The 23,767-nt window shown below is 41.5% G+C and overlaps 1 protein-coding gene across 2 annotated transcripts in view; it reads left to right on the top strand.

The window, feature by feature from the left end:
- Positions 1 to 5,437: 5,437 nt before the first annotated feature.
- The window catches only part of LOC126285399 (cuticle protein 19-like), a 98,640-nt gene continuing 80,310 nt past the window's right edge, over positions 5,438 to 23,767 (top strand). For both annotated transcript variants that reach the window (XM_049984743.1, XM_049984745.1), the window contains exons 1-2: positions 5,438 to 5,507; positions 9,068 to 9,250. In XM_049984743.1, coding sequence (XP_049840700.1) covers positions 5,493 to 5,507; positions 9,068 to 9,250 — 198 coding nt within the window. In that variant the 5' untranslated portion in view covers positions 5,438 to 5,492. The remainder of the gene's footprint in view (positions 5,508 to 9,067; positions 9,251 to 23,767) is intronic.

Raw genomic sequence — 23,767 nt, 5'->3', positions numbered from 1 at the left:
ATTGAACTAAATAACCCCTCGGTCACAAATTTTAAGTCTTTCGACCAGGTTTAAACACTTCTGTTAGTGCCTTCATCAGAAATTAAATATTCATATTGACCTATAACGTCCAAGATGCTACCGCGGGCGGGTGTTAAATGAGTGCACAACGCAGAATAATAAACGCTAAAATGAAAATTTGGCTCTGTCTGACTATCCCCTGAAGCAGATCTTAGCATCTCTTAATGATCTTTAACATATAAATTACAACCTAAACAGAAACGAATTATTAAGGGAACTAATTATACTACATGAGAAACTTTGTTGCTGCTTATACATTTATTGTATATTAAAAACAATCTTTATTGCGAATTGTTATATTTCCTAACTAAAATTACTGAACCATTGAACAGCTCTGCGCTTTTATTATGACTGCGCGAACTAAAATAAATTACGCAAAATGACAGACATCATCTATGTACCAAACACAAGAAGACATTACTTTAAAAAGATGATCTACATTGGGGTGCAACCTGAGTGGAAGGCAGCTATGAGTTCGAAATGCTTTTAGTGTTTGTTAGTGTCCAAAACCGAACGCGTTGCGAGCCATAATCAGGCGAACGCATTACTGAATAGGTGTCTCTAATTGAGCTGCTCATGAGTGTGTTATGTTGCTTCCTAGGCGCTCAGTAAAATATGCAAATCAAAAAAAGTTTTGTATCACCTCGGTTTTTCCAGAGTTCCGGAACCTGTAGAGAAAATTGGAATAGAGAGCAACATAAACACCATTTCAGCCCTTTTTATTGCTCATGAAAACCACACATTGCATGTCGTACCACCATACAACGAGAGCTTCAGAGGTGGTGTTCCAGACTGCTGTCCACCCAGTAGCACATTCTCTTGCATTGATGCATGCCTCTGTTCGTTGTGGCATTCTATCCGTAAGTTCATCAAGACACTGTTGGTCCAGATTGTTCCACTCCTCAACGGCCATTCGGCGTAGATCCCTCAGAGTGGTTGGTGGGTCACGTCGTCCATAAACAGCCCTTTACAATCTATTCCAGGCATGTTCGAAAGCGTTCAAGTCTGGAGAATATGCTGGGCGCTCTAGTCGAGCAATGTCGCAATGTCGTTATCCTGACGGAAGTCATACACAAGACGTGCACGATGGGCACGCGAATTGTCGTACTGATGACGAATGCCTCACCAATATGCTGCCGATATCGTTGCATGATCGGTCGGCCAATGGCATTCACGAATCGTACAGCCGTTACAGCGCCTTCCATGACCACCATCGGCGTATGTCGGCCTCACATAATGGTACCCCAAACTAGGAGGGAACCTCCATCTTGCTGCATTCGCTGGACAGTATGTCTAAGGCGTTTAGCCTGACCACTTTGTTTCCAAACACGTCTCTGTCTGATTGAAGGCATATGGGACACTCATCGGTGAAGAGAACGTGATGCCAATCCTAAGCGTTCCATTCGACACGTTGTTGTGCTCATCTGTACCGTGCTGCATGGTGATGTGGTTGCGAAGATGGAACATTTCACAGACGTCGGGAGTGAATTTGGCTCTGAGCACAATGGGACTTAACTTCTAAGGTCATCAGTCCCCCAGAACTTAGAACTACTTAAACCTAACTACCCTAATGACATCGAGGCAGGATTCGAACCTGCCACCGTAGCGGTCGCGCGGTTCCAGACTGTAGCGTCTAGAACCTCTCGGCCACCCCAGCCAGCTTGGGAGTGAAGTTGCGCATCATGCAACTTATTGACCACAGTTTGAGTCGTAACACGACGTCCTGTGGCAGCACGAAAAGCATTAATCAATGGTGGCGTTGTTGTCAGGGTTCCTCCGAGCCATAATCCGTAGGTAGGGGTCATCCACTGTAATAGTAGCCCTTGGGCCGCTTGAGCCAGTAATTTCATCGACAGTTCCTGTCTCTCTGTGTCTCCTCCATGTCCGAATAACATCGCTTTGGTTCATTCCGAGACGCCTGGACATTTCCCTGTTGTCCGCAGCTCGTGATCTAATGGCTAGCGTTGCTGCCTCGGGATCACGGGGCCCCGGGTTCGATTCCCGGCCTTGCCGCAGATTTTCTCTGCCTGTGGACTGGGTATTTGTGTTCTCCTCATCATTTCCTCACCATCATTCGTGCGAATAAAATTGGACTGTGTAAAAGTTGGGACTGAACAGGCGCTGACGACGTCGCAGTTGAGAGCCCTCCCTGACGCGATGTAACAATGCAGAGGCGATGGAACCGCGGTATCGACAGTCTAGGCAAGGTTGAAGTACAGAGAACACTAGCCGTGTACCTCCTTTCTGGTGGAATGAGTGGAACTGATCGGCTGTCAAAGGGACTGTGTCTGTGATACAATATCCACAGTCAACATCTATCTTAATGAGTTCTGGCAACTGGGGTAATGCAAAACGTTTTTTGATGTGTATATGTAACTGTTATACACTGTATTTTACATATATTTCAATAAGTTGTTGTTGTATGTACACCATAAAAAGCAAGGTCTAAATGATGGAAGTATTTTTAACCACCGGAGGATGTCTGCTTCATCTCGCAGATAATATTAAGCCTGTTTATTCCATAATTGTTTAAATACCTACATGATCTTGGTGATAGGAGTGTCACATTTAAAAACGTTTGATTTGTGTTACATGGAGACAGATACCTTCCCACACATACAAAGGTGAATGTTACTAACAGGTAGCTTCATAGCCCTTGCACATTCCTTTAGGAGCATAGTGCGTACTTTTCCGCCCTCATTCATACACATAACTGTTACAAATCACAGGAAACATGCATCAACCAGAGAGCATGCTAAGACCTGTCATTTTGCATTCACAAAGCTATGGGCATAGGGAACTGTAGTGATGTGGTCAAAGTGATGTACACAAGGCTGTGATCACACGACTGCAGGCTCTACTTTGTTAACACACGTTTTCCGTGTTTAGTTACAGTTACGTGCATGTATGAGTGCAGAGACGTATACGGTACGCTGCTAAACGAAAGTGCAAGGGCTAGGAAGCCATCTGTTAGTAAGGTTCCTTGCTACATGACGTTTTGTAAGAGTTGTTCTTATAAGCTGATTAGTAATTGTAAGAGATCTATAACATTTGAGATGTGCATGTGCATATCCGCATCCTCTATACCTCCCACTGCCTTGAACCCCCTCACCCCCTGGTTGCTCCTCTCCTCTCCCATCCCCGCCCCCTGCCACGTCTTCACTGTTGTATCCCCCCTACCCTCCATCTCTACACCCTACATCTCCTTTCCCAAGGTGACTTTGATCAACTCCCCCTCCCAGATGATGCCCTCTCTCCCTCCATTTATCCCTCCTATCAACTCTGATCTACAACCCCCTTCTTTCCTCTGTCCTTTCCCTGGGCTCGCTCTTCCTCCCCACTTCCACCCTGTGTTTTCTCCCCACCTAACCTCTCCCTACCTCCCTTCTCACCCCCCCCCCCCCGAGTCCTTTTGTATTCCCCTCCTCTGCCTTCCCCACTCCCTTGCACATCTGCTCGGCGTCCCCCTCCCCTTTAATTGATCCTCATCATCCTCCATTGGCTCCTTCCCCCCCTCCCCCTTTCACTTTTCCTCTCGTTCCCCTTTTTTTTCTTTTTTTTCCGTCATCTGTCCAGTTTCCCCCCACCTGCTCTCGGCTGTGGTAAGTCATATTTGTGCCAACTTTTTAGTGCAGTGGCCGGCCGCAGTGGTCTCGCGGTTAAGGCGCTCAGTCCGGAACCGCGTGACTGCTACGGTCGCAGGTTCGAATCCTGCCTCGGGCATGGATGTGTGTGATGTCCTTAGGTTAGTTAGGTTTATGTAGTTCTAAGTTCTAGGGGACTGATGACGGACGATGTTAAGTCCCATAGTGCTCAGAGTCATTTGAACCATTGTTTTTAGTGCAGTGTTTCAGTGAGTGTTCAGTGTTGTGCATCTTTCCACAGTGTTGCGAACAGAAATCATGCTGTCGCTGGGTGTGCATTTTATATCTCTTGCGAACGGAAACCAGACTGTCGCTGTGTTTTTTAATTGTCTGTCTATTATTTTTCTACTTCCTGCGTATTTTATTCGCATCATCAACCCTATGTTTTATGTTTTAAGTTCCAGAATTTTCTGCCATTTTACCTTTAAGTCACCGATTTTATCGCCAACTATACTTTTCATTATCTTCTTTTTAAAACAAATTCTGTAGGCTGAAGAGCGGCGTAATAAGCTGCTCCCAGTCCGCCCTTTCAGGGGGGAATCTAAACTCAATAAAGGAAAAAAAAATGTGCATGTGTGCGAACGAGCCCGTCCCCACGTAACACGAAACCAACGTTTTTATTTCCAGTATCCTGTAAGTAATTTAAGCAACGTTTATAATGTGCAAGTGTGATGTTGTTCACTAATATGTCTTACTTACTTACTATACTTTTGATATTATATTGCTGACATTTGATAATGACCTAAGGCCCGAAATGACCAGTAATGCAATTTATATGCACGGTACATAAAAGGAATAAAACTGACAGCCTACGGTGGTTAAAATGTTTCCATTATTTAGACGATACATTTATGTTATGTAACTGTATGTGAAGAAATTACAAAAAGTAATAACGTAACGACAGGAGGTGTCATGCGACCGATTTTAGAGAGTCAGAGAGTGACACTCAAATCTGAAAGATGCAGAAGCCAGGGGAAACACTTAAAAAAAAAAAAAGTTTACAGCCAAGGACAAACTTAAAGAATGTATCAGTGTACAGACGACAACATACACGACATAGTGCGAAGATAAGTAATGAAAATAATCTACTCATGGCTGTACAACAGTACTGAGACAAATCTAGCCTTAAAAAAGTACAAAGAAGTACGTTTTTCCCGCGAGTGTGATTTCAAGGTGTTTCATTTATATGCGAACACGAATGTACTTCAGAGGCTTCAGTGTAGAAAATTCTACAACTATCGTCTCCATTGAGTGACGCTTCGCAATACACACAGCGCTTTGGTAGGAAAGCAACACGAGGACGGCAAAGTAATCAATGGCTGCGCGATAAGAAGAGAGTTGGGTTGGCTACAGTCGTCAGGTGGGCGCAACCACTGCTTTAATAGAGAAAAAACATTGAGTATTTCCGCAAGAAAGTAGTTCACAGCATTGCTGCACGTAGCAGCGATGGGCGTTCCGATATGTGCACGCCCGTGACGAGTTTTGAAACTGTCCGGGGCCGCGGTCGCTGCGTCTCGGAGCCGTGTCTAATCGCGTGCCATGCGGGCGGACGATCTGAGCCGCCACGGGGACCCGGGCTTTCGCCGCTCCCGTTTGCCTGGGCCTACGCACCACCTCGTGGCAAGAAACGCTTTGGCGCCAGCGGGGGTGGAGCAAGAAGCGGGAGCAGACTTTTTCAGTGGCATACGTAGCGCACTGTGCACCGCCCGTATAAATGGGCACCGATCGACAATACTGGCACCAGTTACACCTTAAGTGTGCGCCGAGTACCTGAACTCACAAGCAGACATGATCCGTGGGCAGGTGAGCTGGAATGGTAGCTTTGCGATATTCTTCAGCTTGGCGACTCAGTTATTGACTTGACTGGTTTGTAATTGGTCTTCATGCTATAACTATTTATCAAGAGAAATATTAGATTGTATTCTACTATTGCATCAGGAACAAGTTGTGGCCTAATATTTTCGCAAAAATTTATGATAATCGTACGTGGATCTGCACAACTTAATACTCGGCAAGAAAGTGATAAGACAGGAAGGAAGGAGGATTAGTGTTGACGACGTAGATATTAGAAATAAAGGACACGTTAAGTAGGACTTTTTGAAACAGTCTTACACACACTGTATTCACCATTTAAGCTGTCCTCAGTTAAGAACTGTAGACTGATGTATTCTAATAGATTAAGAAATTTTCAAAACGTCCATTGGTAACGCAGTCATGGACCATTTATTAGCAGTAGACTGTAGCTTACAGCTATAACCATTTGCCGATAGTCCTTACTCAAGAGAAATATTCTATCGCAAATGAATATACAATACTGCGACAACAGTTTGACAGGGCACCAACAGATCTAAGTCGAAACAGTGCCTCCGGAGTAGGTGACACTCAGAATTATTAAGATCCTTGGGAGAGTCAGCAATGACAAAACTGTTCCCTCGTGTGCAACAAATACGAGACAGGTTGCGGTGACAGGTGTTAATATTACTAAGTCATTGTTGCAAAATACTGAAAATAATTGTTTAGGGAAGAATGGGAAGCCTGATAGAAGGCGACGTTGGAAGAGATGAGATTGTGTACTGGAGAAATTAAGGAACACACGATGCAATGTTGATTCTACATCTTATCTTAGAATTGGATAATGAAAGGCGGACCTAAGCTTATAGCATCTATATTTAGCAAAAGCTTTTGGCAATGTTGACTGGAATAAATTATGAAGGCAGCAGGGATACAATACAGGGAGCGAAAGTTTATACAGAACTTGCACAGAAACAAGACTGCACTTATAAGAATCGAAAGACGCTATATGGAGACAGTGGCTGAGAGAGAACGAAGTAGCTTTGTGGACTATCCCCGGTGTTATTCAATTTGCACACTAAGCAAAGAGGTAAGGAAACGTGGCAAAGTATGAGAAGGGCATTAAAGTTCAAGGAGAATAAATAAAAGCTTTGAGGTTTGCTGATGACATTGTAATTCTCTCGCAGACGGGAAAGCACTTGGAAGGGCAGTTCAACGGAATGGGCAGTGTCATGAAATGAGGTTATAAGATGAGTATCAAAACAAATAAAACAACAGTAATGGACTGTAGTTGATTTAAATCAGGTGATGCTTAGCGATTTCGACTAGGGAATGAGACACTAAAATTAGAAGAACAGTAAAATAACTTATGGTGGCCAAAGAAGAGAAGATATAAAGTGCAATCTGGGAATACTAAGAAACGCATTTCTGAAATAAAGAAGTTTGTTGACAGTGAATATATATTTAATTGTTAGCAAGTCTTTTTCGAAGCTGTTTCTCTGGAGAAAATCTTACAGGAAATGAAACATGCACGTTACATTCTGCAGAAAAGAAGAAAATAGGTTTTTGAATGTAATGCTAGACAAAACTGCTGTAGATAGGACTGGTAGATCAGTTAACTAAGGAGGAGGTAGTACATCTAACGGGGGATAAAGATATTTATGGCTGAACTCGACTAAAAGAAGAGATAGGTTAAAAGGTTACACCCTGACGCATGAAGCAATCGTCAATTTGAAACGGAAGGAAGTGTGAGGAAAGGGGGGAGATGAAAGTTGTAGAGGGAGAACAAGGCATGAATGCAGCAAGAAGTTTCAAATGAATGTACGTTGCGTAAGATAGGGTAGCGTAAGAGCTGCATCAAACCAGTCTTCCGACTGAAAACTACTACCACCACAACCAAAACAATGTTCCTGTGTCGAGCATTGTGCAAGGTGGTTGTACAAAATCGCCTCAAAGCGGTGGAGGGAATCAGTCTTGAGTTACAAAATGCTACCATCAGTCCAGCCAGCAAAGTGACACTGCGTGGTGCAGAATGGTCGAGCAGCTCCTCGTAAGCCAAATATCTTAGTCAGTGCTAAACGACAGTTGAAATGGCGTAAAGGGCAACGCTGCTGGCCAGTGGATCAGGCTATACCCTCTGGCAGTCCGACGGAATGGTATGGGTTTGACGATTGCCAGAGAGCATTACCTGCTATCATGTGTAATCTCAACAGATGTGCGAAAGAGTGGCGTCACGGTATGAGAACGTTTTCCGAAGTTAGGATGTGGCCCCCTTATTGCGTTTGAGGAGACTCTAAATGAGGAAGGTAAGCAAACGTATTACACCATTGTTACCGCGTACAGTAGAGGAACAGTTCGGAGACGCTGACAGTTTGTACCGGCATGAGAATGCACGCTGTTACACAGAGGCAGCTGTGAGGCGATGGTTTGTGGACAATTACATTCCTGAAACGATCTGGCCTGACCAGAGAGGAGTAGTTTCGGGATTTAGGATATCGACTTCTGTCCAGCCCACTGTGTCTAGCATCACAACCTTCTCTGAAGAAGAATGTTCTGCCACCTCACTGAAAGTGTCCCCAGCAGAGGACAAGCCGTCATAAAGGCCAAGGATGGACATTCCCATGTCAGTGTCCTCTTACAGGTGTCCGGATGTTTTAAATCAGATTCTTTACAGAGTTTCGTTTGTTAGATTTCGGTGATAAAGCGCCTAGAGGAGGTACAGGTCAGTATTATGGTCTGAATTACGTAATTATTGCTAAAGATATTAATGAGGGATCTAGGAAAAAAATATTTGCCAAAAAATGTATGTAGTATTTAACGTTACATCAACAGCGAATGCATGTGTAAATGTAATGGCACCCAGTCATAGAAACAAACCAGAAATATAATGCAGAAGAGTTGTAACAAAATTGTGCGAAAGTTCACCAGGGAAAAATTTTGGGGAAAGTGTCAAAAATCGATAAGCAGCTGACAGAATACGGATATCAACACTTCGCCTTCAAAAACATGTTCATTTAGTAATGAACAACTTTTATCAAATAACATTCCCCTTAAAGAATAGCGGAAAATCATTTAAGACGTGAATTGGGGTGCCCGTTCTTGTGTGACGTCGTGTTTAATCTTTAGCAGTTCACTGTATTTTTTGTTTTGTTTTGTTTCCTTTGCAAACTAATCACCAAATGAGATCTAAAACGACGACGTAGGTTCATTTCTGGTGTGGATGTTTGAAAGCCTGCTACTAAATAAGTTTCAGACAACGTAGTTACGTGTCACAGTTATAACTCTTCATTCCAGCTGATTTCCAAAGAGGTGTATAGTCATCTATAATGCTGGTTATTAGGTTTTTGAATTTGTCGGGACAAAATTTTGTGTGTAACATTACTATTTTGGGGGTAAAAATTAGTATTATCAGACGAAAAGAAAGTCTGGTTTCAGAATAAGTCTAGAAATAAATAATTACAAAAGGTGGTTGGTGGTATGCCATTTCGGTTTTTCTTATATGTTACTTGAGAGGTGCATGATGCTTTCCTTCATATATGAAGCCGATAATTTGCTTCGTTAACTGTCTTCAGATATTGGCAGCACTGTTGCTGTTGGGGATTGCTGCCACGTGCCAGCAGGCGCTGTGCGGCCACGCCCACTCGTACGCCCACCAGACGGGTCCCGTGGTGGGTCCCGCCCACCCAGTCACCGTGGGACACGCCGGCTATGGGGGATACGGACACGGACACGGAGGACACAGTGTGGACTACGTGGTGAGTCTGTAGTTCGTGATGGCGGTGCTCCACAGCGCTTCTCTATACGATTCTATTGGTAAAAGACTGACTTTCTCCCGCTAATCTCATTACGTGCGTCCTAGTGTCCTCTTAGTGTCTTACTGGCGAATAATAAATATGAACAAACCGTCTTTAAATTTACATCAAAATCACAGTTAATGGGACCTATCTTTGAAGTACGGTCCTCTACTTACATGTTTGTCAGGAATGTTCCTGTATTGTGATGCACCACGGATAAACACAGAAATAATGAGAGAACAAAGCTACCAAAAACTTAGTAAATATTTTTTTTATTCTATTTATTTTAATTTAACCATGGGGACAAAACAAGCGTGGTCCTCGGCCCCTGTTGCTCACACCGAAACTAAGTTCGTTGCGTAGTATCGCTCCCTGGCATTCTAGAAAAGCCAACTAATACCCTTAAAGGATAGTAGCATACGTGTTTATTCCCCTTTATAACTGGCTCGCATCAAGCCACAAAGTCTAACTTACTTCTACGTTAGTCACTCATTAATGTCTTATCACTAAGGGAAACCTTAATTCGCATATTCACTCTTTGTGGATGTCACTAAAACTGTTTTTATGAGTCATCTGGGGTCGTATGGTCTCAGATTTATTATACTTCCCAAGGACTCTCACTTGAAATACACTTAGTTGATGTATCTGTAATCAGTATTCAGCTACCGGTACTAGAAAGCAAACTTTGTCGAGGAGTACTTGCGCTCTGCTCTAGCGTCTTCGCCGAGGTTCTTCCCTGGGCCACCATCAGCCTCACTCATTCGTTGTGCTGAAGTCACCAAGACTGCATGCACGTTTATCTATTCCACAGATCTTCCGCATGTATACGTTTCAGGTCAGTAGCACCTTCCGATTTGCTTTCAAGGATATGACAGTAGCACTCAGCTAGTCTTGGCTCCGCTCTTTCCTTTTGATCAGTTCTCTCAGGCTCAAATGGAGGTGAGACGGGTGGAGAACCGAGGATTTACATCGGCTGGAATTTTCATCATCTGAGGGCAGCACAGTTTTCAGCTCCAGTCTTTCAGAACCATTGCCATCTGCTTCACCCTCAGTTATTGTGAACTCTGTTTCTCGTTGTATTTGAAATCGAAAGAGGTGGGAGTTAAACTTTCTATGCAGCTCATGTCAGAGTAGTATTACTGTTATTTCTGTAAATCCAGGCGTACCCGAAGTACGAGTTCGAGTACGGGGTGTCTGACGGCCACACAGGGGACCACCACTCCCAGAAGGAGCACCGCGACGGAGACGTGGTGACGGGCGAGTACTCGCTCAAGGAAGCGGACGGCAGCGTGCGCACCGTCAAGTACCACGCAGACAAGTCCGGCTTCCACCCCGTCGTGCACCACTCGCATCACGGTAAGTAATCCCAAAAAGATACTTTGGAACAGGTTGGAAGGTACTTTCACGACTCAATAGGGCAAGAGCGCTGTTCATTACTTCCCATCAGTACAACCAGATATTGGGGTTCTATACACATACTATGGTTTGCTACATAATATCTGTATAGCTCTGTAATTATACGTCTTGTTTTCTATGTTAATAAAGTTACAGATCTTGACCATCAGGCTTCTCATAATAACGTTATGATCTATTTATTCACTATAAAGAGACACGGGTGTATTCTGTAGTGTTGCATCCAATAAATGGAATAAACTCCATATACGTGTACATGTTTCGACATGCAGCCATCATCAGACTCTAATTGAAGACTGTAGTAAATGCTTAGTCTTAATTCAAAACTATACAATTTGTGTCACAAACGCTCGATGCTTCCGACACGGGAGCTGCCGTGCTATATCATCAAATATATTGTTCAACTGAAATTAAATAAGTTAAATGTACAATCTAGATGGAAACTAGAATAAAGACCACATTATTTAATAGTCTTATTAAACGAATTTCTCTTCATAAGGGGATCAACTTTTGTAAGGAAATGTCATCGGAAAAGTGTGTTACAAGAACTGTCTGAGCAAAAGTCACCTCTGGCAGCGGAGCCACGAAATAACAGCACAGCTACAACTATGTCGCGAATAAATGTGAAGACGAAGTAGTTTATGCTAGCAGTATAATTTTGTTGAAGTAAGCTTTCTTATTTGCTCGATCGTATTGTTTTGTTATGCTGCGTAGTTAACAGAACAGTTCCAGTTCTTCTACTGCGCCTTTCCTATGCTGTAGTTTTTCGGATTTGTGTTCTCCTTTTATAAACTTCATCATTTACATTATTATTTTATTCAGCCTTAATCTAGATTATATGTCAAATAGGCCCTTCATTACACTCAACAAGACCTCTGAGGCCTGTGCATTTTCATCAAACTTGGCTGTGTAATTGAGACTTAACTTTAGTTTATGTTCCCGTTACACATTCATTACAGTTATGTTCATTTTCACTATTCACCTCATCGAGGACATTCAGTACGTGTACTGAAGTTTCGTAATTTTTACGGTCTCATGCATCCACTGGAATGCAAAATGTGAGCTCTTCTACTTCAGATCATTCTGGTTTTGAACTAATCTTCACCCGTTTGCTGTTCAATTAATTTTTGTATTCTCATCCAAGTTTTTTTCAACAACTTTTCACGTTCACAGTACAAAATTTGATTCTGGTTCACAAATCATAAACAAAGTATGCTTGGCATGTTTGAATCAATTAATTCCTGTACAAATAACTGGAATTTGCCTCGTCTGTGACAGAGGTTAATATGTGCCATGAAGTTGTACTTTTCAGTTTCTGACGTTTTAATTTTTTTGCAGGCTACGGCGCTGGATTGGGCCCCGGCGCTGTTGGTTACGGACACGGTCACAGCTACTACTGAAGGCACGTCGCACCATCCGTTCCGAAACGTCCAAGTTCGGAATGCTGCGTACCTCTAGGCTCTCTAATTTTCTTCACAGAACCATTTTCATATTTATTCCTATTTAACCATGAGGAATGCTGCTGATCTTGTAGCTCCATCTTCATCCTGTTGCTATAAACAGCAGTCGCTGATATAGTGTACATGTGCATGTCACTTTTGTTGTTAAACACAATAAAATAATGTTTCTCACTTTGCATTGCTTTATACAACAGTGATTGTCTGAATAACTACTGAAGTTCTATGTATATATTTTCTGTTGATTTTTATACATTTTGTATGATTTATTTTTGTGTTGGACAAGAAATAAAATATCTATATGAAAAACAACAAACAAGTTTTTCTAAACATATGCGTGGTGTTTGAGTGCAGAAATTATTATCTTCAGACAAGGCATGAGTGCAGAATGTTTTATTGGAACCCCAGCGCAAGCTCTTAGACTGCCTACACGTCATGCGAAGAAGAAAAGGTGATATACGCAGTGAAATACCCTCAGTGTTTATCGACTAAATTTTGGAAGTGACACGCTTTCTTGACTACGAAGGCAAGATACTAATCTATTAAGGTTGGCTGTTACTAATACTTTACGCACTTCCCAATGCGAAACTCTTGATTTAAAAGTATAAAAGAAGTGAAACCGAAGTTTCTGTTGGATATTAAAGAATATTAGGTTCACTACTTAGTACATAGTAAGTGGGGGAGTTGATACTGAGAGACACGTTTATACTAGACGTAAGCCATATGTACTTTGTAAATAGTTTACAGAATCCACTTTCTGCAAGTACAAAGCTGATGAGGTGCTAGAAAGACTAAATGTTTAGGATGGGACTTCCCAGGTTGTTCCATACCGTCTTGTCTGGATTCAGAAATATGCCCACACTTCACTGTTATATTTTTTGATGTGTTAAAACGATAGTAACGTGTCCAGATTTTTAGATGAAAATCTAAGTCATTCCAAATTTGGTGCTGAAATTCTTCTGTGGGGTAAAAGTCACACAAAATATCTCATCATTCAGCCCTTTCCTCTCGGGGAGTGAGCAGAGTTACATAGAGTTTAAACCACGGGCCGTAATGTATAATTCTTCAATCTGCCATCCAGATTAGTTTTTTCTGGTGTTGCTCATATAATGAAGAGAAAACAACACTCATTCTCGTTGAATTCAAGCTTGTCATCTCTTTGTAATGACCTCATTGTCGACTGATGTTGAATCCGAATACAATGTTCTTTCTATTCGTTACCCCATTATGAGAGATATCTATCGCTATTAAATTATTCACTTTTCGTTCTGTATTAATCAGCTTTTACAAAGTAATTTTGTTTGACTGCATCGGAAAGTTATCGATATTGCTGGGCATTCTTGAATTTCTTTCACTGATGTTACGAAGGAGCTTCTTCATTACTAGTTGTACTCTGCCTACAGTGGTTCTGCAGCCTTCGTTATTTTTATGAATTAAGCTAGTGACCTAATTGCTTCTTTTTGCTAGTCAGTGGTCACAGACAATAAGCTAAGCTCTGCATTTCATAGCTTAATAATAGCATATCCACATATGTTCTAGCCCACCTAGAATCTACATATACATCTACATGGATACTCTGCAAATCACATTTAAGTGCCTGGCAGAGGGTTCATTGAACCACTTTCACAATTCTCTATTATTCCAATTTCGTATAGCACGCGGAAAGAATGAGCACCTATATCTTTCCGTACGAGCTCTGATTTCCCTTATTTTATCGTGGTGATCGTTCCGCCCTATGTAGGTCGGTATCAACAAAATATTTTAGCATTCGGAGGAGAAAGTGGGTGATTGTAATTTCGTGAGAAGATTCCGTCGCAACGAAAAACGCCTTTCTTTGAATGATTTCCAGCCCAGTTCCTGTATCATTTCTGTGACACTCTCTCCCATATTTCGGGATAATACAAAATGTACTTCCATTCTTTGAACGTTTTCGATTTACTCCATCAGTCCTATCTGGTAAGTATCCCACACAGCGCAACAGGACGGGTAGTGTAGGCAGTCTCCTTAGTAGGTCTGTTACATTTTCTAAGTGTCCTAGCAATGAAACGCAGTCTTTGATTAGCCTTCCTCACAACATTTTCTGTGTGTTCCTTCCAATGTAAGTTGCTCGTAATTGTAATACCTAGGTATTTAGTCGAATTTACGACTTTTAGATTAGACTCATTTATCGTGTAACGGAAGTTTAACGCATTTCTTTTAGCACTCACGTGGATGACCTCACACTTTTTGTTATTTAAGGTCAACTGCCACTTTTCGCACCATTCCGATATTTCTTCTAAATCGTTTTGCAGTTTGTTTTGATCTTCTGATGACTTCATTAGTCGAAAACGACAGCGTCATCTGCAAACAACCGAAGACGGCTGCTCAGATTTGACTCCCAAATTATTTATATAGATAAGGAACAGCAAAGGGCCTATATCACTACATTAGGGAACGCCAGAAATCAATATGTTTTACTCGATGACTGTCCGTCAGTTGCTACGAACTGTGACCTCTCTGACAGGAAATCACAAATCCTGTCACATAAGTGAGACGATATTCCATAAGCACGCAATTTCACTACGAGCCTTCCGGAAATCCAGAAAGACGGAATCGATCTGAAATCCCTTGTCAATAGCACTCAACACTTCATGTTAATAAAGAGCTAGTTAATGATGTTTTCTAAACCCTTGTTGACTGTTTGTCAATAGATCGTTTTCTTCGAGGTTATTCATTATTCATAATTTATAATTAGAATAAATGAAAATTCTGGCCCCTTCTCACCTTAAAACTGGTCATCGACCTTTTCAAAATCATCCAGTGATCCTCAAGCTTATACATGACGTCGTAGATGATATTTAATTCACCATGTTACCATCCTAATCGTTGAGATCATCGTCCTCATCAGTGGGAAACCATGTCTCCTGCTTATCTCCAGCCGATCATAGCGCAGTATTAAAAGTAAAAGAGCCAACGAACCGTCAAAGATGGCCGATATAGCCCAATCATGTTAGCTAAAAATTAAAAATACCGTCCAATTACAGTCAAGTGATCCCCAGACAAGTACAATGAAACATTAGAAAATACGAGATGGCAGAAGTAACACAATTCTATTAATGGAAAATTTGAAACACTATCCCCCTCCCTCCTATATGTCCAGAAGTATGTGCAGTATTAAAAGTCCAAGATAATGGAAACAGTCCAATTTTATACTTTTTACTCCATGCTCTCTTCTCTATATCACCAACTAGTCAGGGTGTAGCATTAGGCAATAGCCCAACTGTACAAATAGGTAATTAAAAACCCTCCACTCCCCAATCTCCAGCCAATTAAATGCAGTATTAAACATCCACAAGTAGGGAACTAGCCTAATCGTGGATGGAAAATTAAAAAAAAAACGGCATAATGTCAAAATGATGTTTAAAATTGTATCAAATTACTTCATTTTCGACGTATGCATCAAGTCATTCCCCGCTCCCTTCTTATCCCCAGCCAATCATAACGCAGTACTAAAAATCCAAGATGACTGAAACGAGCAAATTGTGCTTTATATTACACATCCGCTCCTCTCTGTTTACAACTATCACAACACAGTATTAAAACGATGTTTAGAAACTGTGTCAGATTAAATTATTTCTGACATTCACTTACCACTCCTCTCCTCCCATCTCGAACCAGTCAGTCCATACTATACAAAAATCACACCAGCTACAAATATGCAGTAAAAATTACAAAACTTCCACTTTAAATTCAAAACAATATTCATTATTTCCTAGAAAGTCACATACTTGTGACATAATGTTAAATGATGTGTAAAAATTATGTGTAACTTCCAATATATTTACGAACAAATCAATTACAGTCTTTACACTCCTCTCCCCCTCCTCATTCCAACCAGCCAGAGTATAGCATTAAAAATCTCTTCAGATGCAGTAAAAAAATTATGTAACCTCCACTGTACATCTTGCACATGTGTTGGTTCACATCTTTCCACCTATGTCTCGTTGTTAATGTACTCTCTTGTAATGTTTTTGAAAAACTGCAAATACTGTGATGTCTCATATTCTTTCATCACAGAAATGCATAGAGTACATAATTACGGAGCATCAGTTCTGGTTCTTACCTGCCACTGCCAGGTACAAACAGTGGTCCACTGCAGAGTTACCTCTACATGTCTCAGCTACCCTGATAAGGCGCAGACCAACTCACAGACACCTGTGTGGAAACAGACTATGGAGCGAGTAGGAAAGATAACAAAAAAGAACTCAAACACAAAATACGGTAGATATAACACTTATTATAATAAATTTTACGGTGAATATTTTTTAATTTCTTCCACTATGTGAGCAGTTTTAATCGATTACTAAATTTCCATACAAAGTATACAATTTACATTATATACATTTTACATACTCTGTTTCCTACATGTAATGGAATTACAATGTTTCATTGAATTTCCATGGAAAAGGAAATACAATTTACAATGAAATAAAATTACGATGGATCACAACATTTTTTTTTAAACATGAAAGGTGGTATTCATCTCAATTTACATATCTTACATTCTTTGCATTTTTTCATGCATCAGAAGGTGTTACTCAACTCACATTACATTTTTACACTATTTCCATTTTTTCAATCCTCAGAAAAATTTGCTATCTACGATATTCACAGTTTACATTATTCATGTATTTACTTTATTTGCATTCATCCTTATTATTATCATTTTTCATGAAGTAATGTCAGCAGGCCAGTGTACTCACCTTACCACGAAGTATATATCGTTTTTCGTCCTTACCAGGTAAAGTGAGTTTAAATTGTTTAATAATCTAAACAAAATGCTGCTTCGAGTGACTGACAAAATGCTCAATGGTTTTCACTTCCGAATCCAGGATGTATTGTTTGTAATCGTCAATGGTTAGCCTATTTGCAGATGATGGTTGTACTGATTTTGCTGTGCGCATTAAGCGCCCACATTCGGGCTCAAGTACGTACAGTTTTGCTCGTAGGCCTACTAATACTGTGAAGTGGCCCCCACTCGGTTCGTCTTCCATCAGACCAATCATCTGTTCATTCACCAGCAGAATACTGCATTGGTTATTCGGTGGGAGTCCCGAAATGTCGAACCTCGTATCCACGTCACTCCTGATATCATCATAGCTTGATGTGGTATGTGAGACTATCAGTGTCTGCGTAGCACAATTTTACACAGTTTGGCGGAAATCTGTTCAATGTTTATCCATAATGCAAAACCACAAATGAGAGTTTTCGAAATATGAAAATCACCATTGTAACTGCGACTGATTACTCGAAAATGGCTTTTAGTCTGCTAAGCACAATTTCCTTAAAAATAACGCTCCTTTGAAAATTAGGTTTTACCATTAACGCAGCTACTCCGAAGCTGCGCTCCCATCATGTCGCAAGTATGATGTTCCGTATCTTCATCATATTTTGCATGGTATTGCCGAATTGGCGGAGAGCCCCCAGTCTGTTGATAAAATCGGCCTAAGTACTTCTGATCTTTTAGTTAGTTTTGATGTGGTGTCTCTTTTTACAAAGATACCTCTTGCAGACTCATTGGCACTGACTGGCACTAAGTTTCAGGTGGGAATCACTGTTTTCTTTCGCCACGCTCTCTCCTCAACATATTTTATGTTCAACCAAGAATATTTTGATCATATTGACGGCGTCGCCATGGGTAGCCCCTTGTCTCCTTGGTGGCCAACCTGTTTATGGAGGATTTTGAGGAGAGAGCCCTTGAATCAGCAGCCATCAAACCAACTGTTTTTTGGAGGCACGTGGATGACACTTTCGTAGTGTGGCCTCATGGAGAAGAAAAATTAATGGAGTTTTTAGATCACCTCAACTCCATTCATGAGAACATTCGGTTTACCATGGAATTAGAGAAAAATGGTTGCCTCCCTTTCTTGGATGTGCTAGTTAGACGGAAGAGTGATGGCTCTCTGGGGCACTCGGATTATCGTAAGCCCACATATACTGATTTGTATTTAAATTCGTCCAGCTGCCATCACCCATCGCAAACAATGAGTGTACTTAAAACACTTGTACACCGAGCTCATATAGTGTCAGATGCAGATAGTTTGCCTGAAGAGCTTGCCCATCTGAAGAGAGTTTTCAAAGAGAATGGATATTCTACCCGGCAAATTAGCAAGGCACTTGCAATTAAGCCAAAGAAACAGGGGGTGGAGAAAGAAGAGAGCACGTCTACTAAAGCTTTAGCTTTTCTTCCCTTTGTTGGCAACATTTCCTTCAAAATTGCAAGAATCTTCCATGGTTTCGGAGTGAAACTAATTTTCCGTCCACCATGGAAGATTTCCGACCTGCTGGGATCAGTGAAAGACAATCTGGTATTACGGAAGGCGGGAATTTATAAAATACGTTGTCAGTGTGGCATGTCATATATAGGACAAACATTGCGAGCAATAGAAGAACGTTGCACTGAACATCAGCGCTGTACTCGCCTTTTGCAACCTAGCAAGTCTGCAATTGCTGAGCACTGGATTTCCACTGGACACTCAATGGAGCATGACAAGAGAACGATTGTGGCCACAGCAACATCCTTTTGGAACTCCGTCATAAAAGAGTCAGTGGAAATTCGCATGACAGATAATCTTATCAACCGTGACAATGGCTACCAGCTATATAATGCGTGGAACCCCGTCACCTCTAAGATCTGCTCCAGACGAAGACGTCAGAGTACTCGATGGCCGCGGCAATTGACAACGCCGAAGCAGCTGAGTTCTGCAGTTCCACCAGCGAGGGCGCTGCTGGCGGGCGGTGTGGTTCGTCGTCCATATGATTTTGACGCATGCGCGGAATACTCGCTGCACGCTGTATATTACGGAACGGAGGGCGTCTTCGTCAGTCTCCGATGGCTCACCTGGGGACGGCTGGCAGTTGTCCAGTCGAAATATCGTGGATGGAAGCTAACGAAGACCGGCCGCAAGGCCGAAATCTTTTTGAATATTTAGTTCGCTGGGAAAATTGTAAAGTTCTTTTTCTGTCGTTCATTCTGCTCAATACATTTCTGTTCCTGAACAGCTCCTTTCCCCAGTGCAGTCCCATTCTGCAGCTTCTCCCTCGAGTGACTTCCAGGCCCCTAATCAACCATGCAGTACCAATAGTAAGATGGTTATTTTGTGATGATGTTATTGGATGTGTTAATCTTTGTGAAGGAAAGTGATATATTTGAAGAATTTTGCTCCGAGAAACAGTTGTTGGCAAAGGTGTCAGTGTCTGTGGTGGCAGAACTGTGGAGTCATAGAATCTTTGACAGTCAATAGTGGATAGCTGCGGTGTGCAGCAGGCGGAATTTTTTTCGTTTAGTGTACAGAGTAATGCATGGACACATTTTTGAACTTTGTGAGTTGCAGATTTATTACGAGGAGGAATGACTCATAACGACTGATGGATAGTAAACGGACATGAAAAAGGTTTTGAAACGAACAAAGTATTGTTTGATGAGATGAAAAGTTTATTTTTATTTTTGCAGACCTGTAATGTTGATCCAATTCACCATCGTCACAGTCGAGTTTTTGATATTTGTTGTATTGATTATCTTCTGAGTTAATTTACTGTATTATGTAAGTTATTAAATCGAATGAATTTTCATATTAGAGTCAGTTTTCGTTGAGAAGTTCCTTCCTAACCGATTTTCCACAATTTAAAGGTTGCGTCATGTGTTTCATAGGAACCTCTGTGTCAAGATTATGAACCCAAGTTCCCTGTACCAAATGTAGTTAGTTTTTGCAGTATTTTTTTAGCTGTTGCGGTGTCTTAGTGTGTTGCTGTTTCTACCAGTACTTCATTTTGCAGGTGAGATTCACAATACGCGATTGCTTCGTTTCCTTTACGCAATGTAGGTTCTGCCAGTTTCTTTATTTTACCAGGCCCATTTGTCAGTGCAGAAATTTTCGTGTGTTTCGGGTTACATTTTTATACAGGTCGACATTACAGTTTGGTTTATTTTTTATACAATTACGTTTCGTTCAAACAGTTCACACTGACTAAGTCTACTGAGCGTGAAATTACTGTTTTGGTTATTTATTTTCTTATGAGGGATCGGTTTGAAACACACAGATTCTTTTCAGTTTCATGTAAGTGATGAGGCTTTGAGTTCAGTAGCACATTCAGGTTGTCAGTTCACATTCGTAGATCTGTGTTTAGGATAACACACATTCAAGTAATATTAAATAATGATCATCATTATCTCACTCGTCTACCACATTCAGCTCTGCTCCAAGAAACTCTATCATATTCCATAAGCAGTGACCGAGCGACGTGGCACATTAGTTAGCACACAGGACCCGCATTCGGGAGGACGACGCTTCAAATCAGTGTCAATCCATTCTGATTTAGGTTTCCCGTGATTTCCCTCAATCGTTTCAGGGAAATGCCGGGATGATTCCTTTGAAAGGGCATGGCCGACTTCCTTCCCTAATGCGCTGGGACCGATGACCTCTCTGTTTGGTCTCATCCGACCACATCAGCCACCCATATTCCGTTTCGTAGCCCCTCGCAAATACTTTTCATCCCTGAGTGCATTCTATTAACAGTAACCTGTTTCTGTGATATGAGTATTATTTTTATTTGTGTATGGATATTTACGTACATAAACTTGTAACCAACGATAACGAAACCGAATTCAATAAACATTTCCTTGTAAAGTTAATTGCTTCTTAGTTATGATGGACGTTGTGAAGGAACGTTTTAAAACATTACATGTGAACAGGTATTAAGAGAGAAGTCACTCGGCGGAACCACAAGATAAAAACACACCAATAATGACCCCTTCTTTCAAAGACAGGAACGCACAGATTAATACAACAGGTAGTTCAGATTATCTTAAATAAAATTACAGTCAAAGAGTTGAACCGGTTAACATCTAAATTTGATCACAAGACCTCTGTTTGTTTAACAGCAACCAGTACCCTGGTACAATTGATCCGACTCTAATTTCGACCAGCAGCTGATTCATTAAAACAATGATCGGGTATGAACTATAAAGGAAGGGTAATATAATATCAGAAGAAATTTTCAAACGACAGCTAGTGTCTAGTACAACACTACAGCCTATATTTACGACCAAAGAGCCGACCAAGTAAAGCTCTGAAGGTCGGGTACAAACCAGAAAATAATTAGCAGGTCGGGTAGACTATGACACCAGTCACCACTAGGATTAGAGAATGTTACTCCCCCTTATCAGCTAGCAGCTCCATGGAACCTCGGTGCAACGATGCGTTTACTGAGTGGTGCCGATGAGAGCCAGGTAGAAGGGGGCAGCCAGGCCACGAGCGTGTTCTGACACAGATGTCACCAACCAACCGACGAGATGTCGGCCTTCTGCTTGTAGTCGACGCTGACCCTGTTGTCGTGACGCTACAGCCAGTCCCTAATCTTGGTGCCACCTTTCTCACGCCAGTGAACCCGTATATATATCGGCAAGCAAAGAGCTTCTGGGGACACAACCTACGGGTACCAACTCATACTCATAGATATTGACAACAGGGCCGCAAGAGGGACAGTCGATACTACCTTTGAGCTAGTGGCCCTAGAGAGAACTTAATAGCGACACGGCTCACCAATGTGTAATTCGCTACAGAGCTGAAACACCGAATGAAGACGTTTCTATAAACGTCTGCATCATCGAGTATTCAGATTATGAAAATAATACAAAAGAGAAATGAGGGGAATGACAAGTAACTCATGGTTGTACCATTACATGTTACCACAGCCCTTCGAGAGAGACAAGTGAATTAGTTTGTGTTACATGTTGATGATAATACTGACATATGCCATTTACATCACATAAAAAACTTCTCGAGGCTCTCACGGAATAGTATCACTGCTCCCATTAGATCCGCTATGATATGTGAATGCTCCCTCTATTGTTTTCAAACTCAGGTAAGATAAGATGCACACTCAATTAACTGTGCTCAGTATAAACCAGTTAGCAGTATCTAATGAGAAATAGTTAACGATGGGAAATTGCGGAAAATACTTGATAAAATGAAAATTATTTAAATTGGAAATTTCTGATGGAAGTAACTTCGAACCTTGACAGTATTAAATGAAATTAACCTCGTCGCGGAAATGCTCACTCACAGTAGCTGAACCTGCGAGGAGAGGAGAACTTCTGTAAAGTTTGGAAGGTAGGAGGCGAGGTACTGGCGGAAGTAAAGCTGTGAAGACGGGGCGTGAGTCGTGCTTGGGTAGCTCAGTTGGTAGAGCACTTGCCCGCGACAGGCAAAGGTCCCGTGTTCGAGTCTCGGTCCGGCACACAGTTTTAATCTGCCAGGAAGTTTCAAAACGGACAGAGTTTGCACTCAACACGCTGGAACGTCCTTCGTAGGATGAAGCATTCCTCAAGCGAGTTTATTTCAGTGACGAGGCAATTTTTCATGTTTCTGGTACATTAAACAGACAGAATGTCAGAATCTGGGAATCTGAATACCCCCATGTGACTGGGGAGCTTCACCGGGATAGTCCAAAAGTGAATGCGTGGTGTGGAATCATGTGCAACTGAATAACTGGTCCATTTTACTTCAACGAGTGAACAATTACTGCAGATGTTTACCTCGACCTTCTGACCGAATATGTAGCACCACAATTGATTGAATTACAGCCAGCTATCATTTTACAGCAAGATGTATGTAAAAGATATCGTGTATAAAACACAGATATGGGACACTGCTGACTTGAAGCAAAGGATTCGTAATGCCATTGCCACCATTGATGATGCTACAGCGAGCATGTCAAAAAATCGAGTACCGTGTTGATGTGCTTCGTGCAACCAAAGGCGCCAGTATAGAGGTCTATTTAACACTGTCAAAAAACTTTAATAAACACTGATTACAATAAAGGAAGTGGTGTTAAAATATTTCGACAACTGCCGTTGTAATAAAATTTTGTAGTCGTAATGGAACTTTATGGACACCCTGTATGAGGTACGCCTACGGAGTGATTTAAAGCGGAATGGAAACATAAAAAGAATCACAGGCACGGTATATACAGACTGAGATTCGTTGGATGATTAATAAGAAACAGAAAGAATAGATGGTTTTAGTGCTTCAAGTGTTCTTCATATTCTCTCGTGGTGAAAGGAATTGTCCACGTTTTGCATTTCAGTTAAGTCGGTGCAAGCATCCAAGCGTCCTTGTTTTTGTTCGGAGCTCAAGGTGTTTCTTCAAAACACTGTGCAGAGTGTCTTGGACACTTGACTTATACACTTTCAGTTCGTTGCTCCATTGCGTTATGTGGCACAACAAAGTTGACACACTACGGCAGCACGGCCACTACTTAATACTGCCTGCAGACAACTGGCTGATCGAAGGCACATCTGTTGTTTGTGGTCGTTAGTTGTAATCTGCCTCATTTCCTCCAGAGTTAATGGATAATCGATTCTACAGTATTTCGCAGATGCAAACAAGGGTCACTGTCTTTTCACTGTTTGTACGAAGATTTTATTTTTCTCCTCCAATGAACCTAGAAAACTACTGTCAGTGTGGAAGAAAAACTGCTGGTTGAAAATCCACAAAACATGATTTGCACACGAAATTCTTCATTTTAAATTATCTGTCGTAGCGTTTGCAACGAATGAGGAAATTTA

Source organism: Schistocerca gregaria, chromosome 8 (genome assembly GCF_023897955.1).
Source record: "Schistocerca gregaria isolate iqSchGreg1 chromosome 8, iqSchGreg1.2, whole genome shotgun sequence".
Lineage (NCBI taxonomy): Eukaryota > Metazoa > Arthropoda > Insecta > Orthoptera > Acrididae > Schistocerca > Schistocerca gregaria.
The sequence above is the reverse complement of the archived record's forward strand: the minus strand, read 5'-3'. Positions and strand labels throughout refer to the sequence as shown.